At 52.1% G+C, this 27333-nt stretch overlaps 1 protein-coding gene across 5 annotated transcripts in view; it reads left to right on the top strand.

Moving 5' to 3' along the window:
• LOC137367113 (disintegrin and metalloproteinase domain-containing protein 12-like) overlaps positions 1 to 27333 on the top strand; it is a 544479-nt gene that overhangs the window by 202976 nt on the left and 314170 nt on the right. For all 5 annotated transcript variants that reach the window (XR_010973684.1, XM_068028577.1, XM_068028570.1 and 2 more), the window contains exon 9: positions 7750 to 7916. Coding sequence is in view for 4 of the 5 variants with exons in the window: in XM_068028577.1 (XP_067884678.1) it covers positions 7750 to 7916 (167 nt within the window). In the remaining variant the exon portion in view is untranslated. The remainder of the gene's footprint in view (positions 1 to 7749; positions 7917 to 27333) is intronic.

The following is a 27333-nucleotide window of genomic DNA, read 5'->3' as shown; positions in this document are numbered from 1 at the left end:
AGAATCTCACCCATTTTCTCTGACTCCACGCATAACTTTCCTCCTTTGTCCTTGAGTGGGCCAATCCTTTCTCTAGTTACCCTCTTTCTCCTTATATATGAATAAAAGGCTTTGGGATTTTCTTTAACCCTGTTTGCTAAAGATATTTCATGACCCCTTTTAGCCCTCTTAATTCCTCGTTTCAGATTGGTCCTACATTCCCGATATTCTTTCAAAGCTTCGTCTTTCATCAGCCGCCTAGACCTTATGTATGCTTCCTTTTTCCTCTTAGCTCGTCTCACAATTTCACCTGTCATCCATGGTTCCCTAATCTTGCCATTTCTATCCCTCATTTTCACAGGAACATGTCTCTCCTGCACGCTAATCAACCTCTCTTTAAAAGCCTCCCACATATCAAATGTGGATTTACCTTCAAACAGCTGCTCCCAATCTACATTCCCCAGCTCCTGCCGAATTTTGGTATAGTTGGCCTTCCCCCAATTTAGCACTCTTCCTTGAGGACCACTCTCGTCTTTGTCCATGAGTATTTTAAAACTTACGGAATTGTGATCGCTATTCCCAAAGTAGTCCCCTACTGAAACTTCAAACACCTGGCCGGGCTCATTCCCCAACACCAGGTCCAGTATGGCCCCTTCCCGAGTTGGACTATTTACATACTGCTCTAGAAAACCCTCCTGGATGCTCCTTACAAATTCTGCTCCATCTAGACCTCTAACACTAAGTGAATCTCAGTCAATGTTGGGAAAATTAAAATCTCCTATCACCACCACTCTGTTGCTCCTACATCTTTCCATAATCTGTTTACATATTTGTACCTCTATCTCACGCTCGCTGTTGGGAGGCCTGTAGTACAGCCCCAACATTGTTACCGCACCCTTCCTATTTCTGAGTTCTGCCCATATTGCCTCACTGCTCGAGTCCTCCATAGTGCCCTCCTTCAGCACAGCTGTGATATCCTCTTTGACCAGTACTGCAACTACTCCACCCCTTTTACCTCCCTCTCTATCCCGCCGGAAGCATCGGTATCCTGGGATATTTAGTTGCCAATCATGCCCTTCCCTCAACCAAGTCTCAGTAATAGCAATAACATCATACTCCCAGGTACTAATCCAAGCCCTAAGTTCATCTGCCTTACCTACTACACTTCTTGCATTAAAACAAAGGCACCTCAGACCACCAGTCCCTTTACATTCATCATCTGCTCCCTGCCTGCTCTTCCCCTTGGTCACACTGACTTCATTATCTAGTTCCTTACAGGCTTTTGTTACTACCTCCTTACTGTCCACTGACCTCCTCAATTGGTTCCCATCCCCCTGCCACATTAGTTTAAACCCTCCCCAACAGCGTTAGCAAAAGCACCCCCAAGGACATTGGTTCCAATCCGGCCCAGATGTAGACTGTCCAATTTGTAATAGTCCCACCTCCCCCAGAACCCGTCCCAATGTCCCAAAAATCTGAACCCCTCCTTCCTGCACCATCTCTCAAGCCACGCATTCATCCTGACTATTCTTTCATTTTTACTCTGACTATCACGTGGCACTGGTAGCAATCCTGAGATTACTACCTCTGAGGTCCTACTTTTTAACTTGGCTCCTAACTCCCTAAACTCTGCTTGTCGGACCTCATCCCGTTTTTTACCTATATCATTGGTGCCTATGTACACAACGACAACTGGCTGTTCACCCTCCCCCTTTAGAATGTTCTGCAGCCGATCTGAGACATCCCTGACCCGTGCACCTGGGAGGCAACATACCATTTGGGAGTCTCGTTTTCGACCACAGAACCGCCTATCTACTCCCCTTACAATCGAATCCCCTACGACTATAGCCCTTCCACTCTTTTTCCCGCCCTTCCGAACAGCAGAGCCAGCCACGGTGCCATGAACCTGGCTACTGCTGCCTTCCCCTGGTGAGCCATCTCCCTCAACAGTATCCAAAACGGTATACTTGTTTTGGAGGGAGATGACCGCAGGGGACTCCTGCGCTGTCTTCCTGCTCTTTCTCTGCCTTTTGGTCACCCATTCCCTTTCTCCCTCAGCAATCTTAATCTGCGGTGTGACCAATTCACTAAACTTAAACAAAGCCAATTATAAAGGTACGAAGGGAGAACTGGCTAAGGTAAATTGGGTAAATAGACTTAAAGTATGGTAGTAAATGAACAGTGGGAAACCTTTAAAGAAACAATTCAAAATGTTCAAGAAAAATACATTGAATTGAAAAACAAAAATTCAGCAATGAAGACCCATCCATGGCTCACTCGGGAAGTTAAGGATAGTATTAGATTAAAAGAAAAGGCTTACAATGTTTCAAAAAAGAGTAGCGAGTCTGAGGATTGGGAGTGGTTTTGAAACCAGCAATGGCCACCAAAATGTTGATAAAAAAGGAAAAAGGGGAGAGTAAACTAGCCAGTAATATAAAATCAGATTATAAGAGCTTTTATAGGGATATAAAAAGTAAGAGAGTAGCTAAAGTAAACATTGGTCCACTAGAAGCAGAGACAAGAGAAATTATCATGGAGAAAGAGGAAATGGCAGAGCCATTGAACAAATATTATGCATCTGTCTTCACAGCAGAAGATACAAGTTTCATACCAGAAATAGACAGTAATGTAGGGGTTAAAAAGTGAGGAAATAAAGGAAATTCATATCAGGAGAGAAACAGTATTGGAAAAACGTAAGGGACTAAAATCCAACAAATCCGCTGCACCTGATGGCCTACATCCTAGGGTTTGAAAAGAAATAGCTGTAAATATAGTGGATGCACTAGCTATGATTTTCCAAAATTCCTCAGAGTCGGAAACGGTCCCATCAGATTGAAAGTTGGCAAATGTTACACTGCTTTTGAAGAGAGGAAGGAGAGGGAAAACAGCAGTGTGTACCATCTACAAGATTCACTGCAGCAACTCACCACGCCCCCTTCGACAGCACCTCCCAAACCCGTGGTCTCTACCAACTAGAAGGACAAGGGCACCAGATGTATAGGAACACCACCACCTGCAAGTTCCCCTCCAAGTCACACACCATCCTGACTTGGAACTATATCGCCGTTCCTTCACTGTCGCTGGGTCAAAATCCTGGAACTCCCTTCCTAACAGCACATTGGATGTACCCGCACAAGATGGACTGCAGTGGTTTAAGAAGGCAGCTCACCACCACCTTCTCAAGGGCAAATAGGGATGGGAAATACATATTGGTCTGGCCAGCAACAAGCACATCACATGAAACAAATAAAAAAAAACCTCAACAGGACTGGGACCTGGAGGGACAATGTTGTGGTTGGGGTGGGTTTAAACTAAATTATCAGGGGGGTGGGCACCAGCATTTAGAAGTAGAAAAGAGGAATATGGAGCACAAAGTGAGTGTGTTGGATAATACTATAGAAAGGAAGTAGTACCAGATTAGATAGCAGCAGACTAAACGGGATTACAAGATATACAAAGACAGGCTTAGCATGCATATATGTGAATGCACAAAGTGTGGTGAACTACAAGCACAAATAACCATGGGGAATATGATGTAGTGCCAATAACAGAAACATGGTTTAAAAATGGTAGGGACTGGGCACTTAATATTTAATAATAGAATGTTCAGGGAAGATAGGGAATGGAAAAAGGGAGGTGGGGCAGTACTGATTAGGGAAAACATTGTAGTGTCAGAAAGAGAGGATATCATTGAAGGGGCAAGGATAGAATCCATTTGGTTAGAGTTGAGAAACAAAAAGGAAATGATCACACTACTGGGGGTATTCTATAGGCCTCCAAATAACGAGAGAGAGATAGAGGAGCAGATCTGCAGCCAAATCACAGAAATGTGCAGGAACTATAGAGGTGGGATATTCGTGAACTTTAATTAATCCAATATCGATTGGGATGGAGTTTGATTGAAGGGTAAGGAGGGGGAGGAATTTCTGAAATGTTATTGGGAGAACTTCCTTGACCGTATAAAAGGATCAAGAAGGAGAGGGCACAGATTGAAGGAAATTGCCAACAGAAGCAATGGCAACATAGGAAAATCTATTTCACGCAGCGGGTGTTTAAGGTCTGGAATGCGCTGCCTGAGAGTGTGGAGGAGGCTGGTTCAATCGAGGCATTCAAAAGGAAATTTGACTGTTACCTGAAAAGGAAGAATGTGTCGGGTTACTGGGAGAAGGTGGGGGAGTGGCACCAGGTGAATTGCTCATTTGGCGAGCTGGTGCAGACACGATGGGCTGAATGGCCTCCTTCTGTGCTGTAACAATTCTGTGATTCTGTGATGTTCTCAGCCCAACGAGGAAGGAGGCATTACTGGATCTGGTGCTGGGGAATGAGGTGGGCCAAGAGGATCAAGTGTCTGTGGGGGCGCACTTGGGTAACAGTGATCATTGTATCATAATGTTTAGATTAGCAACGGAGAAGAGCAAGGAATAATCTGAAATATAACGACTAAATTGGAAGAGGGATAACCTTTTATCTTATCCAGTCTTATCTAGTAAATGCTAGAAGGGGTGAAAATTGAAAAGCAAGGTGTACTGGAAAGGCTGGCCATGCTTAGGGTAGATAATTCACCTGGTCCGGATGGCTTGCAGCCCAGGTTCCTAAAGGAAGTGGAATTGGAGATTCAGATGGAGTTTGATTGAAGGGTAAGGAGTGGGGGGGGGGGGGGGATTTCTGAAATGTTAGCTGAAGGGTTTGCCATAATCTTGCAATCTTCGCTGGTTAGGGGGGAGATACCAGAGGATTGGAGGGTGAGCAATGTAAAACCCTTATTCAAGAAAAGATATAAGGACAGTCCTAGTAACTACAGGCTGGTCAGTTTTGTGGTGGGTCAGGTTTTCAAAACAATAATCAGGGTAAGAAAATTAACAGGCATTTGGGCATCTTTGCGATAATTAACGAAAGCCGGCACAGATCGTAAAATGCAGATCATGCTTGAATAATCTAATTGATAATAGGACAAAGTTAAAGGCTTTGTATCTGATTGCACAAAGCGTTTGGAATAAAATTAATGAGTTAACAGCGCAAATAGAGATGAATGGGTATGATCTGCATTTACTTCAATGTAAAAAGCCTTACAGGTAAGGCAGATAAACTCAGCATGAATCGGTACATGGGATTGTGATATTATAGCTATTACGGAAACATGGTTGAGGGATGGGCAGGACTGGCAGCTCAATGTTCCGGGGTAGCGATGCTTCCGGCGTGACAGAGGTGGAGGTAAGAGAGGAGGGGGAGTTGCACTATTGATTAGGGAGGTCATCACGGCAGTACTTAGAGAGGATATCCCGGGAATGTCCAGCGAGGTCATATGGGTAGAACTTAGAAATAAGAAAGGGGTGATCACTTTGGGATTATACTATAGGCCCCCCAATAGTCAGAGGGAATTGGAGGAGCATATATGCAGGGGAATCACAGATAGGTGTAGGAATTATAGGGTTGTAATAGTAGGTGATTTTAACTTCCCTAATATTGACTGGGACTGCCTTAGTGCTAAGAGATCAGATGGGGAAGAATTTGTTAAGTGTGTCCAGGATAGTTTTCTGAAGCAGTATGTGGATGGCCCTACTAGAGAAGGGGCTACACTCGACCTCCTCTTAGGAAATGAGGATGGGCAGGTGGTTGATGTGTCAGTGGGGGATCACTTTGGGGCCAGTGACCACAGCTCTATTAGCTTCAAGATAGTTATGGAAAAGGATAGGACTGGTCCTCGGGTTGAAGTCCTAAATTGGGGGAAGGCTAATTTCGATGGCATCAGACAGGAACTCTCAAAAGTTGAATGGGAGAAGCTGTTTACAGGTAAAGGGACGTCTGGCAAATGGGAGGCTTTTAAAAGTGAGATAGGAAGAGTTCAGGGCCGGCATGTTCCTGTTAGATGGAAGGGCAAGGCTGGCAAGTTTAGGGAACCTTGGTTGACGAGGGATATTGAGGGTCTGGTCAGGACAAAGAAGGAGGCATATGTCAGGTATAGGCAGCTGGGATCGAGCGAGTCCCTCGAGGAGTATAGGGGATGTAGGACTACACTTAAGAAGGAAATTAGGAGGGCAAAAAGGGGCCATGAGATTTCCCTGGCAGATAAGATAAAGGAGAATCCTAAAAGATTCTCTCAGTATGTTAAGAGTAAAAGGGTAGCTAGGGAGAGAGTAGGTCCCCTTAAGAATCAGTGTGGTAATCTAAGTGTGCAGCCATGGGAAATGGGCGAGGTCTAAAATGAATTCTTCTTGGCTGTATTTACCATGGAGAAGGTCATGGAAGCTTGTGAGTTCAAGGGAGGGAACAGTGATATCCTGGAGCATATCAACATTACAAAGGAGGAGGTGGAGGTTTTGAAGCGCATTAAGGTGGATAAATCCCCAGGGTCTGACCAGGTGTATCCTAGGATGCTATGGGAAGCAAGGGAGGAGATTGCTGGGGCCCTGGCAGTGATTTTTGTATCATCGTTAGCCATGGGTGAGGTACCAGAAGACGGGAAGATAGCTAATGTTGTGCCTTTATTTAAGAAGGGCAGCAGGGATAAGCCAGGGAACTACAGGCCGGTGAGCCTTACATCAGTGGTGGGAAAGTTATTGGAAGGGATTCAGAGAGACAGGATTTATATGCATCTGGAAAGGCAAGGTCTGATTAGGGATAGTCAGCATGGCTTTGTGCGTGGGAAATCATGTCTCACGAATTTGATTGAGTTTTTTGAGGAGGTCACCAAGAGGATTGATGAGGGCAGGGCGATGGATGTTGTCCACATGGACTTTAGCAAGACCTTTGACAAGGTCCCACATGGTAGGCTGGTCCAGAAGGTTCGAACACATGGGATCCAGGGTGAGCTAGAAAATTAGATACAAAATTGGCTTGGTGATAGGAGGCAGAGGGTGGTCAGAGAGGGTTGTTTTTCAGATTGGAGGCCGGTGACCAGTGGTGTACCACAGGGATCAGTGCTGGGCCCTCTGTTGTTTGTCATATATATTAATGACTTGGATGTGAATGTAGGGGGCATGATTAGTAAGTTTGCAGATGACACCAAAATTGGTGGTATAGTGGACAGTGAGGAAGGTTGTCTAAGGTTACAACAGGATATAGATCAACTGGGAAAGTGAGCAAGGGATTGGCAAATGGAAATTAATGCAGACAAGTGTGAAGTGATGCATTTTGGGAAGTTAAACCAGGGCAGGACATATACAGTGAATGGCAGGGCCCTGGAGAGTGTTGTTGAGGAGAGAGACCTTGGGGTGCAAGTACATAGTTCCCTGAAAGTGGCAACACAGGTAGACAGGGTGGCGAAGAAGGCGTATGGCATGCTTGCCTTCATCAGCCGTGGCGCAGTGGTTAGCACCGCAGCCTCACAGCTCCAGGGACCCGGGTTCGATTCCGGGTACTGCCTGTGTGGAGTTTGCAAGTTCTCCCTGTGTCTGCGTGGGTTTTCTCCGGGTGCTCCGGTTTCCTCCCACAAGCCAAAAGACTTGCAGGTTGATAGGTAAATTGGCCATTATAAATTGTCACTAGTATAGGTAGGTGGTAGGGAAATATAGGGACAGGTGGGGATGTTTGGTAGGAATATGGGATTAGTGTAGGATTAGTATAAATGGGTGGTTGATGTTCGGCACAGACTCGGTGGGCCGAAGGGCCTGTTTCAGTGCTGTATCTCTAATCTAATCTAAAAATCTAATCTAAGAGTTGGGACGTCATGTTACAGTTGTACATAATGTTTAGTCTTGGATTCACCTGGGCCATCTGTTTTAGATACATCCAGTCAACAGATGTTTATTTTCAAACCTTTCCCTTCTCCAGTTCTACAAACCATATAAAATTCGCATAGCACTGATTGGAGTGGAGGTGTGGAGCAGCAATCCAATCACAGTGGACAGGGATGCTCGGGGAACCCTGGCTCGCTTTCTCAGTTGGAGGAAGAATGATCTTCTACCACGACTGCATAATGACAATGCCCATCTCATCATGTGAGTATCTGACACCTCAACACTCTCACATCAAACTGACGCTGGGCAGGAGATAGCAAATTTTTACATTTATTTATGGGATATGATTGTGCTGGTAAGGCCAGTGTTTAATGCACATCCTGACTTGCCCTTCAGAAGGTGATTGTCAGCCCACTTATTGAACTGCTGCAGTCTTTATGGTAAAGGTGCTCCCACTGTACTGTTAGTAAAGGAATTTGAGGAATTCCAATCCGTGACAATGAAGCAACGGTAATGTATTCCCAAGTCAGAATGCTGTATGACTAGGAATGGAACTTGGGTTCAGGGTGTTCCCACACGCCTGCTGCCCTTGTCTTTCCAGGTGATACAGTTCACAGGCTTTGGCGATTCTGTCAAATAGCCTTGGTGAGTTCCTGCACTACAACTGAAAGATGGTATAAGATGCAGCCACAATGCGTCAGGGGAGGGGGAGGAATTAATGTTTGAGGTGTCGGCCACTGTCTGGCCCACTGTCCCAGAGTGTGAGAGGACAGTGTTTGACCCACTGACCCAGAGAGAGGACAGTGTTTGACCCACTGTCCCAGAGTGTGAGAGGACAGTGTGTGACCCACTGTCCCAGAGTGTGAGAGGACAGTGTGTGACCCACTGTCCCAGAGTGTGTGAGGACAGTGTGTGACCCACTGACCCTGAGAGAGGACAGTGTGTGACCCACTGTCCCAGAATGTGAGAGGACAGTGTTTGACCCACTGACCCAGAGAGAGGACAGTGTTTGACCCACTGACCCAGAGAGAGGACAGTGTGTGACCCACTGTCCCAGAGTGTGAGAGGACAGTGTGTGACCCGTTGTCCCAGAGTGTGAGAGGACAGTGTGTGACCCACTATCCCAGAGTGTGAGAGGACAGTGTGTGACCCACTGTCCCAGAGTGTGAGAGGACAGTGTGTGACCCACTGTCCCAGAGTGTGAGAGGACAGTGTGTGACCCGTTGTCCCAGAGTGTGAGAGGACAGTGTGTGACCCACTATCCCAGAGTGTGAGAGGACAGTGTGTGACCCACTGTCCCAGAGTGTGAGAGGACAGTGTGTGACCCACTGTCCCAGAGTGTGAGAGGACAGTGTGTGACCCACTGTCCCAGAGTGTGAGAGGACAGTGTGTGACCCACTGACCCAGAGAGAGGACAGTGTGTGACCCACTGGCCCAGAGTGTGAGAGGAAAGTGTGTGACCCACTGGCCCAGAGTGTGAGAGGACAGTGTGTGACCCACTGGCCCAGAGTGTGAGAGGACAGTTGTTGACCCACTGTCCCAGTGTGTGAGAGGACAGTGTTTGACCCACTGACCCAGAGAGAGGACAGTGTGTGACCCACTGTCCCAGAATGTGAGAGGACAGTGTTTGACCCTTTGTCCCAGAGTGTGAGAGGACAGTGTGTGACCCACTGTCCCAGTGTGTGAGAGGACAGTGTGTGACCCACTGTCCCAGAGTGTGAGAGGACAGTGTGTGACCCACTGTCCCAGAGTGTGTGAGGACAGTGTGTGACCCACTGTCCCAGAGTGTGAGAGGACAGTGTGTGACCCACTGTCCCAGAGTGTGTGAGGACAGTGTTTGACCCACTGTCCCAGAGTGTGAGAGGACAGTGTGTGACCCACTGTCCCAGAGTGCGAGAGGACAGTGTGTGACCCACTGTCCCAGAGTGTGAGAGGACAGTGTGTGACCCACTGTCCCAGAGTGTGAGAGGACAGTGTGTGACCCACTGTCCCAGAGTGTGTGAGGACAGTGTTTGACCCACTGACCCAGAGAGAGGACAGTGTGTGACCCACTGTCCCAGAGTGTGAGAGGACAGTGTGTGACCCACTGTCCCAGAGTGTGAGAGGACAGTGTTTGACCCACTGTCCCAGAGTGTGAGAGGACAGTGTGTGACCCACTGTCCCAGAGTGTGAGAGGACAGTGTGTGACCCACTGTCCCAGAGTGTGTGAGGACAGTGTTTGACCCACTGACCCAGAGAGAGGACAGTGTGTGACCCACTGTCCCAGAGTGTGAGAGGACAGTGTGTGACCCGTTGTCCCAGAGTGTGAGAGGACAGTGTGTGACCCACTGACCCAGAGAGAGGACAGTGTGTGACCCACTGTCCCAGAGTGTGAGAGGACAGTGTGTGACCCACTGTCCCAGAGTGAGAGAGGACAGTGTGTGACCCACTGACCCAGAGAGAGGACAGTGTGTGACCCACTGACCCAGAGAGAGGACAGTGTGTGACCCACTGACCCTGAGAGAGGACAGTGTGTGACCCACTGTCCCAGAATGTGAGAGGACAGTGTGTGACCCACTGACCCAGAGAGAGGACAGTGTGTGACCCACTGTCCCAGAGTGAGAGAGGACAGTGTGTGACCCACTGTCCCAGAGTGTGAGAGGACAGTGTGTGACCCACTGACCCTGAGAGAGGACAGTGTGTGACCCACTGTCCCAGAATGTGAGAGGACAGTGTGTGACCCACTGACCCAGAGAGAGGACAGTGTGTGACCCACTGTCCCAGAGTGTGAGAGGACAGTGTGTGACCCACTGTCCCAGAGTGAGAGAGGACAGTGTGTGACCCACTGTCCCAGAGTGTGAGAGGACAGTGTGTGACCCACTGACCCAGAGAGAGGACAGTGTTTGACCCACTGACCCTGAGAGAGGACAGTGTGTGACCCACTGTCCCAGAATGTGAGAGGACAGTGTGTGACCCACTGTCCCAGAGTGAGAGAGGACAGTGTGTGACCCACTGACCCAGAGAGAGGACAGTGTGTGACCCACTGTCCCAGAATGTGAGAGGACAGTGTGTGACCCACTGACCCAGAGAGAGGACAGTGTGTGACCCACTGTCCCAGAGTGAGAGAGGACAGTGTGTGACCCACTGTCCCAGAATGTGAGAGGACAGTGTGTGACCCACTGTCCCAGAGTGAGAGAGGACAGTGTGTGACCCACTGACCCAGAGAGAGGACAGTGTGTGACCCACTGTCCCAGAATGTGAGAGGACAGTGTGTGACCCACTGACCCAGAGAGAGGACAGTGTGTGACCCACTGTCCCAGAATGTGAGAGGACAGTGTGTGACCCACTGACCCAGAGAGAGGACAGTGTTTGAGCCACTGTCCCAGAGTGTGAGAGGACAGTGTGTGACCCACTGACCCAGAGAGAGGACAGTGTGTGACCCACTGTCCCAGAGTGTGAGAGGACAGTGTGTGACCCACTGTCCCAGAGAGAGGACAGTGTTTGACCCACTGACCCTGAGAGAGGACAGTGTGTGACCCACTGACCCTGAGAGAGGACAGTGTGTGACCCACTGACCCAGAATGTGAGAGGACAGTGTGTGACCCACTGACCCTGAGAGAGGACAGTGTTTGACCCACTGACCCAGAATGTGAGAGGACAGTGTTTGACCCACTGTCCCAGAATGTGAGAGGACAGTGTGTGACCCACTGTCCCAGAATGTGAGAGGACAGTGTGTGACCCACTGACCCAGAGAGAGGACAGTGTTTGACCCACTGTCCCAGAATGTGAGAGGACAGTGTGTGACCCACTGACCCAGAATGTGAGAGGACAGTGTTTGACCCACTGACCCTGAGAGAGGACAGTGTTTGACCCACTGACCCTGAGAGAGGACAGTGTTTGACCCACTGACCCTGAGAGAGGACAGTGTGTGACCCACTGACCCAGAATGTGAGAGGACAGTGTGTGACCCACTGACCCAGAGAGAGGACAGTGTTTGACCCACTGTCCCAGAATGTGAGAGGACAGTGTGTGACCCACTGACCCAGAGAGAGGACAGTGTGTGACCCACTGACCCAGAGAGAGGACAGTGTTTGACCCACTGTCCCAGAATGTGAGAGGACAGTGTGTGACCCACTGTCCCAGAATGTGAGAGGACAGTGTGTGACCCACTGACCCAGAGAGAGGACAGTGTGTGACCCACTGTCCCAGAATGTGAGAGGACAGTGTGTGACCCACTGACCCAGAGAGAGGACAGTGTGTGACCCACTGTCCCAGAATGTGAGAGGACAGTGTGTGACCCACTGTCCCAGAATGTGAGAGGACAGTGTGTGACCCACTGACCCAGAGAGAGGACAGTGTGTGACCCACTGTCCCAGAATGTGAGAGGACAGTGTGTGACCCACTGACCCAGAGAGAGGACAGTGTGTGACCCACTGTCCCAGAGTGAGAGAGGACAGTGTGTGACCCACTGACCCAGAGAGAGGACAGTGTGTGACCCACTGTCCCAGAGTGAGAGAGGACAGTGTGTGACCCACTGACCCTGAGAGAGGACAGTGTGTGACCCACTGACCCAGAATGTGAGAGGACAGTGTTTGACCCACTGACCCTGAGAGAGGACAGTGTGTGACCCACTGACCCAGAATGTGAGAGGACAGTGTTTGACCCACTGACCCTGAGAGAGGACAGTGTTTGACCCACTGACCCTGAGAGAGGACAGTGTTTGACCCACTGACCCAGAATGTGAGAGGACAGTGTTTGACCCACTGACCCTGAGAGAGGACAGTGTTTGACCCACTGACCCTGAGAGAGGACAGTGTTTGACCCACTGACCCTGAGAGAGGACAGTGTTTGACCCACTGACCCTGAGAGAGGACAGTGTGTGACCCACTGTCCCTGAGAGAGGACAGTGTTTGACCCACTGACCCAGAATGTGAGAGGACAGTGTTTGACCCACTGACCCTGAGAGAGGACAGTGTTTGACCCACTGACCCTGAGAGAGGACAGTGTTTGACCCACTGACCCTGAGAGAGGACAGTGTTTGACCCACTGACCCAGAATGTGAGAGGACAGTGTTTGACCCACTGACCCTGAGAGAGGACAGTGTTTGACCCACTGACCCTGAGAGAGGACAGTGTTTGACCCACTGACCCTGAGAGAGGACAGTGTTTGACCCACTGACCCTGAGAGAGGACAGTGTTTGACCCACTGACCCTGAGAGAGGACAGTGTGTGACCCACTGACCCAGAATGTGAGAGGACAGTGTTTGACCCACTGACCCAGAGAGAGGACAGTGTGTGACCCACTGACCCAGAGAGAGGACAGTGTTTGACCCACTGTCCCAGAGTGAGAGAGGACAGTGTTTGACCCACTGACCCTGAGAGAGGACAGTGTTTGACCCACTGACCCAGAATGTGAGAGGACAGTGTTTGACCCACTGACCCAGAGTGTGAGAGGACAGTGTGTGACCCACTGACCCAGAGAGAGGACAGTGTGTGACCCACTGACCCAGAATGTGAGAGGACAGTGTTTGACCCACTGACCCTGAGAGAGGACAGTGTTTGACCCACTGACCCAGAGAGAGGACAGTGTGTGACCCACTGTCCCAGAGTGTGAGAGGACAGTGTTTGACCCACTGACCCTGAGAGAGGACAGTGTGTGACCCACTGACCCTGAGAGAGGACAGTGTTTGACCCACTGACCCAGAATGTGAGAGGACAGTGTTTGACCCACTGACCCTGAGAGAGGACAGTGTTTGACCCACTGACCCAGAATGTGAGAGGACAGTGTGTGACCCACTGACCCTGAGAGAGGACAGTGTTTGACCCACTGACCCAGAATGTGAGAGGACAGTGTTTGACCCACTGACCCAGAATGTGAGAGGACAGTGTTTGACCCACTGACCCTGAGAGAGGACAGTGTGTGACCCACTGACCCTGAGAGAGGACAGTGTGTGACCCACTGACCCAGAATGTGAGAGGACAGTGTTTGACCCACTGACCCTGAGAGAGGACAGTGTGTGACCCACTGACCCAGAATGTGAGAGGACAGTGTTTGACCCACTGACCCTGAGAGAGGACAGTGTGTGACCCACTGACCCTGAGAGAGGACAGTGTTTGACCCACTGTCCCAGAATGTGAGAGGACAGTGTGTGACCCACTGACCCTGAGAGAGGACAGTGTTTGACCCACTGACCCAGAGAGAGGACAGTGTGTGACCCACTGTCCCAGAGTGTGAGAGGACAGTGTTTGACCCACTGACCCAGAGAGAGGACAGTGTTTGACCCACTGACCCTGAGAGAGGACAGTGTTTGACCCACTGTCCCAGAGTGTGAGAGGACAGTGTTTGACCCACTGACCCAGAGAGAGGACAGTGTTTGACCCACTGACCCTGAGAGAGGACAGTGTGTGACCCACTGTCCCAGAGTGTGAGAGGACAGTGTTTGACCCACTGACCCTGAGAGAGGACAGTGTGTGACCCACTGTCCCAGAATGTGAGAGGACAGTGTTTGACCCACTGACCCTGAGAGAGGACAGTGTTTGACCCACTGACCCTGAGAGAGGACAGTGTGTGACCCACTGACCCAGAATGTGAGAGGACAGTGTGTGACCCACTGTCCCTGAGAGAGGACAGTGTTTGACCCACTGACCCAGAATGTGAGAGGACAGTGTTTGACCCACTGACCCTGAATGTGAGAGGACAGTGTGTGACCCACTGTCCCTGAGAGAGGACAGTGTTTGACCCACTGACCCTGAGAGAGGACAGTGTGTGACCCACTGACCCTGAGAGAGGACAGTGTGTGACCCACTGACCCAGAATGTGAGAGGACAGTGTTTGACCCACTGACCCTGAGAGAGGACAGTGTGTGACCCACTGACCCAGAGAGAGGACAGTGTTTGACCCACTGACCCAGAGAGAGGACAGTGTGTGACCCACTGTCCCAGAATGTGAGAGGACAGTGTTTGACCCACTGACCCAGAGAGAGGACAGTGTTTGACCCACTGACCCAGAATGTGAGAGGACAGTGTTTGACCCACTGACCCTGAGAGAGGACAGTGTGTGACCCACTGACCCAGAGAGAGGACAGTGTGTGACCCACTGTCCCAGAATGTGAGAGGACAGTGTTTGACCCACTGACCCTGAGAGAGGACAGTGTGTGACCCACTGACCCAGAGAGAGGACAGTGTGTGACCCACTGACCCAGAATGTGAGAGGACAGTGTTTGACCCACTGACCCTGAGAGAGGACAGTGTTTGACCCACTGACCCAGAGAGAGGACAGTGTGTGACCCACTGTCCCAGAATGTGAGAGGACAGTGTTTGACCCACTGACCCTGAGAGAGGACAGTGTTTGACCCACTGACCCAGAGAGAGGACAGTGTGTGACCCACTGTCCCAGAATGTGAGAGGACAGTGTGTGACCCACTGACCCAGAATGTGAGAGGACAGTGTTTGACCCACTGACCCTGAGAGAGGACAGTGTTTGACCCACTGACCCAGAGTGTGAGAGGACAGTGTGTGACCCACTGACCCAGAGTGTGAGAGGACAGTGTGTGACCCACTGACCCAGAGTGTGAGAGGACAGTGTGTGACCCACTGACCCAGAATGTGAGAGGACAGTGTGTGACCCACTGACCCAGAGTGTGAGAGGACAGTGTGTGACCCACTGACCCAGAGTGTGAGAGGACAGTGTGTGACCCACTGACCCAGAGTGTGAGAGGACAGTGTGTGACCCACTGACCCAGAATGTGAGAGGACAGTGTGTGACCCACTGACCCTGAGTGTGAGAGGACAGTGTGTGACCCACTGACCCTGAGAGAGGACAGTGTTTGACCCACTGACCCAGAGTGTGAGAGGACAGTGTGTGACCCACTGACCCAGAATGTGAGAGGACAGTGTGTGACCCACTGACCCAGAGTGTGAGAGGACAGTGTGTGACCCACTGACCCTGAGAGAGGACAGTGTTTGACCCACTGACCCAGAGTGTGAGAGGACAGTGTGTGACCCACTGACCCTGAGAGAGGACAGTGTGTGACCCACTGACCCTGAGTGTGAGAGGACAGTGTGTGACCCACTGACCCAGAGTGTGAGAGGACAGTGTGTGACCCACTGACCCTGAGAGAGGACAGTGTTTGACCCACTGACCCTGAGAGAGGACAGTGTGTGACCCACTGACCCAGAGTGTGAGAGGACAGTGTGTGACCCACTGACCCAGAATGTGAGAGGACAGTGTGTGACCCACTGACCCAGAGAGAGGACAGTGTTTGACCCACTGACCCAGAGTGTGAGAGGACAGTGTTTGACCCACTGACCCAGAATGTGAGAGGACAGTGTGTGACCCACTGACCCAGAATGTGAGAGGACAGTGTGTGACCCACTGACCCAGAGAGAGGACAGTGTTTGACCCACTGACCCAGAGAGAGGACAGTGTGTGACCCACTGACCCAGAATGTGAGAGGACAGTGTGTGACCCACTGACCCTGAGAGAGGACAGTGTGTGACCCACTGACCCAGAGAGAGGACAGTGTTTGACCCACTGACCCTGAGAGAGGACAGTGTGTGACCCACTGTCCCAGAATGTGAGAGGACAGTGTTTGACCCACTGACCCTGAGAGAGGACAGTGTGTGACCCACTGACCCTGAGAGAGGACAGTGTGTGACCCACTGTCCCTGAGAGAGGACAGTGTTTGACCCACTGACCCTGAGAGAGGACAGTGTGTGACCCACTGTCCCTGAGAGAGGACAGTGTTTGACCCACTGACCCTGAGAGAGGACAGTGTGTGACCCACTGTCCCAGAGAGAGGACAGTGTGTGACCCACTGACCCAGAATGTGAGAGGACAGTGTGTGACCCACTGACCCTGAGAGAGGACAGTGTTTGACCCACTGACCCTGAGAGAGGACAGTGTTTGACCCACTGACCCTGAGAGAGGACAGTGTGTGACCCACTGTCCCTGAGAGAGGACAGTGTTTGACCCACTGACCCTGAGAGAGGACAGTGTTTGACCCACTGACCCTGAGAGAGGACAGTGTGTGACCCACTGACCCAGAATGTGAGAGGACAGTGTTTGACCCACTGACCCTGAGAGAGGACAGTGTTTGACCCACTGACCCTGAGAGAGGACAGTGTTTGACCCACTGACCCTGAGAGAGGACAGTGTTTGACCCACTGACCCTGAGAGAGGACAGTGTTTGACCCACTGACCCTGAGAGAGGACAGTGTGTGACCCACTGACCCAGAATGTGAGAGGACAGTGTTTGACCCACTGACCCTGAGAGAGGACAGTGTTTGACCCACTGACCCTGAGAGAGGACAGTGTTTGACCCACTGACCCTGAGAGAGGACAGTGTTTGACCCACTGACCCAGAATGTGAGAGGACAGTGTGTGACCCACTGACCCAGAGAGAGGACAGTGTGTGACCCACTGACCCTGAGAGAGGACAGTGTTTGACCCACTGACCCTGAGAGAGGACAGTGTTTGACCCACTGACCCTGAGAGAGGACAGTGTGTGACCCACTGTCCCTGAGAGAGGACAGTGTGTGACCCACTGACCCAGAATGTGAGAGGACAGTGTTTGACCCACTGACCCTGAGAGAGGACAGTGTTTGACCCACTGACCCTGAGAGAGGACAGTGTTTGACCCACTGACCCTGAGAGAGGACAGTGTTTGACCCACTGACCCTGAGAGAGGACAGTGTTTGACCCACTGTCCCAGAATGTGAGAGGACAGTGTTTGACCCACTGACCCAGAATGTGAGAGGACAGTGTTTGACCCACTGACCCTGAGAGAGGACAGTGTTTGACCCACTGACCCTGAGAGAGGACAGTGTGTGACCCACTGTCCCAGAATGTGAGAGGACAGTGTTTGACCCACTGACCCAGAATGTGAGAGGACAGTGTTTGACCCACTGACCCTGAGAGAGGACAGTGTTTGACCCACTGACCCTGAGAGAGGACAGTGTTTGACCCACTGTCCCAGAATGTGAGAGGACAGTGTTTGACCCACTGACCCTGAGAGAGGACAGTGTTTGACCCACTGTCCCAGAATGTGAGAGGACAGTGTTTGACCCACTGACCCAGAATGTGAGAGGACAGTGTTTGACCCACTGACCCTGAGAGAGGACAGTGTTTGACCCACTGACCCAGAATGTGAGAGGACAGTGTTTGACCCACTGACCCTGAGAGAGGACAGTGTTTGACCCACTGTCCCAGAATGTGAGAGGACAGTGTTTGACCCACTGACCCAGAATGTGAGAGGACAGTGTTTGACCCACTGACCCTGAGAGAGGACAGTGTTTGACCCACTGACCCTGAGAGAGGACAGTGTGTGACCCACTGACCCAGAATGTGAGAGGACAGTGTTTGACCCACTGACCCTGAGAGAGGACAGTGTTTGACCCACTGTCCCAGAATGTGAGAGGACAGTGTTTGACCCACTGACCCAGAATGTGAGAGGACAGTGTTTGACCCACTGACCCAGAGAGAGGACAGTGTTTGACCCACTGTCCCAGAATGTGAGAGGACAGTGTTTGACCCACTGACCCAGAATGTGAGAGGACAGTGTGTGACCCACTGTCCCAGTGTGTGAGAGGACAGTGTTTGACCCACTGTCCCAGAATGTGAGAGGACAGTGTTTGACCCACTGACCCTGAGAGAGGACAGTGTTTGACCCACTGACCCAGAATGTGAGAGGACAGTGTGTGACCCACTGTCCCAGAGAGAGGACAGTGTGTGACCCACTGACCCAGAGAGAGGACAGTGTGTGACCCACTGTCCCAGAGAGAGGACAGTGTTTGACCCACTGACCCTGAGAGAGGACAGTGTTTGACCCACTGACCCTGAGAGAGGACAGTGTTTGACCCACTGACCCTGAGAGAGGACAGTGTTTGACCCACTGACCCTGAGAGAGGACAGTGTTTGACCCACTGACCCTGAGAGAGGACAGTGTTTGACCCACTGACCCTGAGAGAGGACAGTGTTTGACCCACTGACCCTGAGAGAGGACAGTGTTTGACCCACTGACCCTGAGAGAGGACAGTGTTTGACCCACTGACCCAGAATGTGAGAGGACAGTGTGTGACCCACTGACCCAGAGAGAGGACAGTGTGTGACCCACTGACCCGGAGAGAGGACAGTGTTTGACCCACTGACCCTGAGAGAGGACAGTGTTTGACCCACTGACCCTGAGAGAGGACAGTGTGTGACCCACTGTCCCTGAGAGAGGACAGTGTGTGACCCACTGACCCAGAATGTGAGAGGACAGTGTTTGACCCACTGACCCTGAGAGAGGACAGTGTTTGACCCACTGACCCTGAGAGAGGACAGTGTTTGACCCACTGACCCTGAGAGAGGACAGTGTTTGACCCACTGACCCTGAGAGAGGACAGTGTTTGACCCACTGTCCCAGAATGTGAGAGGACAGTGTTTGACCCACTGACCCAGAATGTGAGAGGACAGTGTTTGACCCACTGACCCAGAATGTGAGAGGACAGTGTTTGACCCACTGACCCTGAGAGAGGACAGTGTGTGACCCACTGACCCAGAATGTGAGAGGACAGTGTTTGACCCACTGACCCTGAGAGAGGACAGTGTTTGACCCACTGACCCTGAGAGAGGACAGTGTTTGACCCACTGACCCTGAGAGAGGACAGTGTTTGACCCACTGACCCTGAGAGAGGACAGTGTTTGACCCACTGACCCAGAATGTGAGAGGACAGTGTGTGACCCACTGACCCAGAGAGAGGACAGTGTGTGACCCACTGACCCTGAGAGAGGACAGTGTTTGACCCACTGACCCTGAGAGAGGACAGTGTTTGACCCACTGACCCTGAGAGAGGACAGTGTGTGACCCACTGTCCCTGAGAGAGGACAGTGTGTGACCCACTGACCCAGAATGTGAGAGGACAGTGTTTGACCCACTGACCCTGAGAGAGGACAGTGTTTGACCCACTGACCCTGAGAGAGGACAGTGTTTGACCCACTGACCCTGAGAGAGGACAGTGTTTGACCCACTGACCCTGAGAGAGGACAGTGTTTGACCCACTGTCCCAGAATGTGAGAGGACAGTGTTTGACCCACTGACCCAGAATGTGAGAGGACAGTGTTTGACCCACTGACCCTGAGAGAGGACAGTGTTTGACCCACTGACCCAGAATGTGAGAGGACAGTGTTTGACCCACTGACCCAGAATGTGAGAGGACAGTGTTTGACCCACTGACCCTGAGAGAGGACAGTGTTTGACCCACTGACCCTGTGAGAGGACAGTGTTTGACCCACTGACCCTGAGAGAGGACAGTGTTTGACCCACTGACCCTGAGAGAGGACAGTGTTTGACCCACTGTCCCAGAATGTGAGAGGACAGTGTTTGACCCACTGACCCTGAGAGAGGACAGTGTTTGACCCACTGACCCTGAGAGAGGACAGTGTTTGACCCACTGACCCTGAGAGAGGACAGTGTTTGACCCACTGTCCCAGAATGTGAGAGGACAGTGTTTGACCCACTGACCCTGAGAGAGGACAGTGTTTGACCCACTGACCCTGAGAGAGGACAGTGTTTGACCCACTGTCCCAGAATGTGAGAGGACAGTGTTTGACCCACTGACCCTGAGAGAGGACAGTGTTTGACCCACTGACCCTGAGAGAGGACAGTGTTTGACCCACTGTCCCAGAATGTGAGAGGACAGTGTTTGACCCACTGACCCAGAATGTGAGAGGACAGTGTTTGACCCACTGTCCCAGAATGTGAGAGGACAGTGTTTGACCCACTGACCCAGAATGTGAGAGGACAGTGTTTGACCCACTGACCCAGAGAGAGGACAGTGTGTGACCCACTGACCCTGAGAGAGGACAGTGTTTGACCCACTGACCCAGAATGTGAGAGGACAGTGTTTGACCCACTGACCCTGAGAGAGGACAGTGTTTGACCCACTGACCCAGAATGTGAGAGGACAGTGTTTGACCCACTGACCCTGAGAGAGGACAGTGTTTGACCCACTGACCCAGAATGTGAGAGGACAGTGTTTGACCCACTGACCCAGAGAGAGGACAGTGTGTGACCCACTGACCCTGAGAGAGGACAGTGTTTGACCCACTGACCCAGAATGTGAGAGGACAGTGTTTGACCCACTGACCCAGAGAGAGGACAGTGTTTGACCCACTGACCCAGAATGTGAGAGGACAGTGTTTGACCCACTGACCCAGAGAGAGGACAGTGTGTGACCCACTGACCCTGAGAGAGGACAGTGTTTGACCCACTGACCCTGAGAGAGGACAGTGTTTGACCCACTGACCCAGAATGTGAGAGGACAGTGTTTGACCCACTGACCCAGAGAGAGGACAGTGTGTGACCCACTGACCCTGAGAGAGGACAGTGTTTGACCCACTGACCCAGAATGTGAGAGGACAGTGTTTGACCCACTGACCCTGAGAGAGGACAGTGTTTGACCCACTGACCCAGAATGTGAGAGGACAGTGTTTGACCCACTGACCCTGAGAGAGGACAGTGTTTGACCCACTGACCCAGAGAGAGGACAGTGTGTGACCCACTGACCCTGAGAGAGGACAGTGTGTGACCCACTGACCCAGAATGTGAGAGGACAGTGTGTGACCCACTGACCCTGAGAGAGGACAGTGTGTGACCCACTGACCCTGAGAGAGGACAGTGTTTGACCCACTGACCCTGAGAGAGGACAGTGTTTGACCCACTGACCCTGAGAGAGGACAGTGTGTGACCCACTGACCCTGAGAGAGGACAGTGTGTGACCCACTGACCCAGAATGTGAGAGGACAGTGTGTGACCCACTGACCCTGAGAGAGGACAGTGTTTGACCCACTGACCCAGAGAGAGGACAGTGTGTGACCCACTGACCCTGAGAGAGGACAGTGTTTGACCCACTGACCCTGAGAGAGGACAGTGTGTGACCCACTGACCCTGAGAGAGGACAGTGTTTGACCCACTGACCCAGAGAGAGGACAGTGTGTGACCCACTGACCCTGAGAGAGGACAGTGTTTGACCCACTGACCCTGAGAGAGGACAGTGTGTGACCCACTGTCCCTGAGAGAGGACAGTGTTTGACCCACTGACCCAGAATGTGAGAGGACAGTGTTTGACCCACTGACCCTGAGAGAGGACAGTGTGTGACCCACTGACCCAGAATGTGAGAGGACAGTGTTTGACCCACTGTCCCAGAATGTGAGAGGACAGTGTGTGACCCACTGACCCTGAGAGAGGACAGTGTTTGACCCACTGACCCAGAGAGAGGACAGTGTTTGACCCACTGACCCAGAATGTGAGAGGACAGTGTGTGACCCACTGACCCTGAGAGAGGACAGTGTTTGACCCACTGACCCTGAGAGAGGACAGTGTTTGACCCACTGACCCTGAGAGAGGACAGTGTGTGACCCACTGACCCTGAGAGAGGACAGTGTTTGACCCACTGACCCTGAGAGAGGACAGTGTGTGACCCACTGTCCCAGAGTGTGAGAGGACAGTGTGTGACCCACTGACCCAGAATGTGAGAGGACAGTGTGTGACCCACTGACCCAGAATGTGAGAGGACAGTGTTTGACCCACTGACCCAGAATGTGAGAGGACAGTGTTTGACCCACTGACCCAGAATGTGAGAGGACAGTGTGTGACCCACTGACCCAGAGAGAGGACAGTGTTTGACCCACTGACCCTGAGAGAGGACAGTGTGTGACCCACTGTCCCAGAATGTGAGAGGACAGTGTGTGACCCACTGACCCAGAGAGAGGACAGTGTTTGACCCACTGACCCTGAGAGAGGACAGTGTGTGACCCACTGTCCCAGAGTGAGAGAGGACAGTGTGTGACCCACTGACCCAGAGAGAGGACAGTGTGTGACCCACTGACCCTGAGAGAGGACAGTGTGTGACCCACTGTCCCAGAGTGAGAGAGGACAGTGTGTGACCCACTGACCCAGAGAGAGGACAGTGTTTGACCCACTGACCCTGAGAGAGGACAGTGTGTGACCCACTGTCCCAGATTGAGAGAGGACAGTGTGTGACCCACTGACCCAGAGAGAGGACAGTGTGTGACCCACTGACCCTGAGAGAGGACAGTGTGTGACCCACTGTCCCAGAGTGAGAGAGGACAGTGTGTGACCCACTGACCCAGAGAGAGGACAGTGTGTGACCCACTGTCCCAGAATGTGAGAGGACAGTGTGTGACCCACTGACCCAGAGAGAGGACAGTGTGTGACCCACTGACCCTGAGAGAGGACAGTGTGTGACCCACTGTCCCAGAATGTGAGAGGACAGTGTGTGACCCACTGACCCAGAATGTGAGAGGACAGTGTGTGACCCACTGACCCAGAGAGAGGACAGTGTGTGACCCACTGACCCTGAGAGAGGACAGTGTGTGACCCACTGTCCCAGAATGTGAGAGGACAGTGTGTGACCCACTGACCCAGAGAGAGGACAGTGTGTGACCCACTGACCCTGAGAGAGGACAGTGTGTGACCCACTGTCCCAGAGTGTGAGAGGACAGTGTGTGACCCACTGTCCCAGAGTGTGAGAGGACAGTGTGTGACCCACTGACCCAGAGAGAGGACAGTGTGTGACCCACTGACCCTGAGAGAGGACAGTGTGTGACCCACTGTCCCAGAATGTGAGAGGACAGTGTGTGACCCACTGACCCAGAGAGAGGACAGTGTTTGACCCACTGACCCAGAGAGAGGACAGTGTGTGACCCACTGTCCCAGAATGTGAGAGGACAGTGTGTGACCCACTGACCCAGAGAGAGGACAGTGTGTGACCCACTGGCCCAGTGTGTGAGAGGACAGTGTGTGACCCAGTGGCCCAGAGTGTGAGAGGACAGTTGTTGACCCACTGTCCCAGTGTGTGAGAGGACAGTGTTTGACCCACTGACCCAGAGAGAGGACAGTGTGTGACCCACTGTCCCAGAATGTGAGAGGACAGTGTTTGACCCTTTGTCCCAGAGTGTGAGAGGACAGTGTGTGACCCACTGGCCCAGAGTGAGAGAGGACAGTGTGTGACCCACTGACCCAGAGAGAGGACAGTGTTTGACCCACTGACCCTGAGAGAGGACAGTGTGTGACCCACTGTCCCAGAGTGAGAGAGGACAGTGTGTGACCCACTGACCCAGAGAGAGGACAGTGTGTGACCCACTGACCCTGAGAGAGGACAGTGTGTGACCCACTGTCCCAGAGTGAGAGAGGACAGTGTGTGACCCACTGACCCAGAGAGAGGACAGTGTGTGACCCACTGTCCCAGAATGTGAGAGGACAGTGTGTGACCCACTGACCCAGAGAGAGGACAGTGTGTGACCCACTGACCCTGAGAGAGGACAGTGTGTGACCCACTGTCCCAGAATGTGAGAGGACAGTGTGTGACCCACTGACCCAGAATGTGAGAGGACAGTGTGTGACCCACTGACCCAGAGAGAGGACAGTGTGTGACCCACTGACCCTGAGAGAGGACAGTGTGTGACCCACTGTCCCAGAATGTGAGAGGACAGTGTGTGACCCACTGACCCAGAGAGAGGACAGTGTGTGACCCACTGACCCTGAGAGAGGACAGTGTGTGACCCACTGTCCCAGAATGTGAGAGGACAGTGTGTGACCCACTGACCCAGAGAGAGGACAGTGTGTGACCCACTGACCCTGAGAGAGGACAGTGTGTGACCCACTGTCCCAGAGTGTGAGAGGACAGTGTGTGACCCACTGTCCCAGAGTGTGAGAGGACAGTGTGTGACCCACTGACCCAGAGAGAGGACAGTGTGTGACCCACTGACCCTGAGAGAGGACAGTGTGTGACCCACTGTCCCAGAATGTGAGAGGACAGTGTGTGACCCACTGACCCAGAGAGAGGACAGTGTTTGACCCACTGACCCAGAGAGAGGACAGTGTGTGACCCACTGTCCCAGAATGTGAGAGGACAGTGTGTGACCCACTGACCCAGAGAGAGGACAGTGTGTGACCCACTGGCCCATTGTGTGAGAGGACAGTGTGTGACCCAGTGGCCCAGAGTGTGAGAGGACAGTTGTTGACCCACTGTCCCAGTGTGTGAGAGGACAGTGTTTGACCCACTGACCCAGAGAGAGGACAGTGTGTGACCCACTGTCCCAGAATGTGAGAGGACAGTGTTTGACCCTTTGTCCCAGAGTGTGAGAGGACAGTGTGTGACCCACTGGCCCAGAGTGTGAGAGGACAGTGTGTGACCCAGTGGCCCAGAGTGTGAGAGGACAGTTGTTGACCCACTGTCCCAGTGTGTGAGAGGACAGTGTGTGACCCACTGACCCAGAGAGAGGACAGTGTGTGACCCACTGGCCCAGTGTGTGAGAGGACAGTGTGTGACCCAGTGGCCCAGAGTGTGAGAGGACAGTTGTTGACCCACTGTCCCAGTGTGTGAGAGGACAGTGTTTGACCCACTGACCCAGAGAGAGGACAGTGTGTGACCCACTGTCCCAGAATGTGAGAGGACAGTGTTTGACCCTTTGTCCCAGAGTGTGAGAGGACAGTGTTTGACCCACTGACCCAGAGAGAGGACAGTGTGTGACCCACTGTCCCAGAATGTGAGAGGACAGTGTTTGACCCTTTGTCCCAGAGTGTGAGAGGACAGTGTGTGACCCACTGTCCCAGAGTGTGAGAGGACAGTGTTTGGCCCACTGGCCCAGAGTGTGAGAGGACAGTGTGTGACCCGTTGTCCCAGAGTGTGAGAGGACAGTGTGTGACCCACTATCCCAGAGTGTGAGAGGACAGTGTGTGACCCACTATCCCAGAGTGTGAGAGGACAGTGTGTGACCCACTGTCCCAGAATGTGAGAGGACAGTGTTTGACCCTTTGTCCCAGAGTGTGAGAGGACAGTGTGTGACCCACTGTCCCAGAGTGTGAGAGGACAGTGTTTGGCCCACTGGCCCAGAGTGTGAGAGGACAGTGTGTGACCCGTTGTCCCAGAGTGTGAGAGGACAGTGTGTGACCCACTATCCCAGAGTGTGAGAGGACAGTGTGTGACCCACTGTCCCAGAGTGTGAGAGGACAGTGTGTGACCCATTGTCTCAGAGTGTGAGCGGACAGTGTTTGACCCACTGTCCCAGAGAGAGAGAGTACCGTGTGTGATCCACTGTCCCAGAGAAAGAGAGAGGACAGCGTGTGACCCATTGTCCCAGAGAGAGAGAGAGTACAGTGCATGATCCACTGTCCCAGGGAAAGAGAGAGGACAGTGTGTGACCCACTGTCCCAGACTGTGAAAGGACAGTGATTGATCCAGTGGCCCAGAGAAAGAGAGAGTACAGTGTGTGACCCACTGTCCCAGAGTGTGAAAGGACAGTGCATGATCCAATGGCCCAGAGAAAGAGAGAGGACAGTGTGTGACCCATTGTCCCAGAGAGAGAGAGTACAGTGTGTGATCCACTGTCCCAGAGAAAGAGAGAGGACAGTATGTGACCCATTGTCCCAGACAGAGAGAGTACAGTGTGTGATCCACTGTCCCAGAGAAAGAGAGAGGACAGCGTGTGACCCATTGTCCCAGAGAGAGAGAGAGTACAGTGCATGATCCACTGTCCCAGAGAAAGAGAGAGGACAGTGTGTGACCAACTGTCCCAGAGTTTGAAAGGACAGTGCATGATCCACTGTCCCAGAGAAAGAGAGAGGACAGTGTGCGACCCACTGTCCCAGAGTGTGAAAGGACAGTGCATGATCCAATGGCCCAGAGAAAGAGAGAGTACAGTGTGTGACCCATTGTCCCAGAGAGAGAGAGAGAGAGTACAGTGTGTGATCCACTGTCCCAGAGAAAGAGAGAGGACAGTGTGTGACCCATTGTCCCAGAGAGAGAGTGTACAGTGTGTGATCCACTGTCCCAGAGAAAGAGAGAGGACAGTGTGTGACCCATTGACCCGAGAGAGAGAGTACAGTGTGTGATCCACTGTCCCAGAGAAAGAGAGAGGACAGTGTGTGACCCATTGTCCCAGAGAGAGAGTACAGTGCATGATCTAATGGCCCAGAGAAAGAGAGGACAGTGTGTGACCCATTGTCCCAGAGAGAGAGAGTACAGTGCATGATCCACTGTCCCAGAGAAAGAGAGAGGACAGTGTGTGACCCACTGTCCCAGAGTGTGAAAGGACAGTGCATGATCCAATGGCCCAGAGAAAGAGAGAGTACAGTGTGTGACCTACTGTCCCAGACTGTGAAAGGACAGTGCATGATCCAATGGCCCAGAGAAAGAGAGAGGACAGTGTGTGACCCACTGTCCCAGACTGTGAAAGGACAGTGCATGATCCAATGGCCCAGAGAAAGAGAGAGTACAGTGTGTGACCTACTGTCCCAGACTGTGAAAGGACAGTGCATGCTCCAATGGCCCAGAGAGAGTACAGTGTGTGACCCACTGTCCCAGAGTGAAAGGACAGTGCATGATCCAATGGCCCAGAGAAAGAGAGAGGACAGTATGTGACCCATTGTCCCAGAGAAAGAGAGTACAGTGTGTGATCCACTGTCCCAGAGAAAGAGAGAGGACAGCGTGTGACCCATTGTCCCAGAGAGAGAGAGTACAGTGCATGATCCACTGTCCCAGAGAAAGAGAGAGGACAGTGTGTGACCCACTGTCCCAGAGTGTGAAAGGACAGTGCATGATCCAATGGCCCAGAGAAAGAGAGAGTACAGTGTGTGACCCATTGTCCCAGAGAGACAGAGAGTACAGTGTGTGATCCACTGTCCCAGAGAAAGAG

The sequence above is a fragment of the Heterodontus francisci genome, chromosome 1, assembly GCF_036365525.1.
Source record: "Heterodontus francisci isolate sHetFra1 chromosome 1, sHetFra1.hap1, whole genome shotgun sequence".
NCBI classification, from domain to species: Eukaryota; Metazoa; Chordata; class Chondrichthyes; order Heterodontiformes; family Heterodontidae; genus Heterodontus; species Heterodontus francisci.
This window is presented reverse-complemented; position numbering and strand designations above follow the sequence as displayed.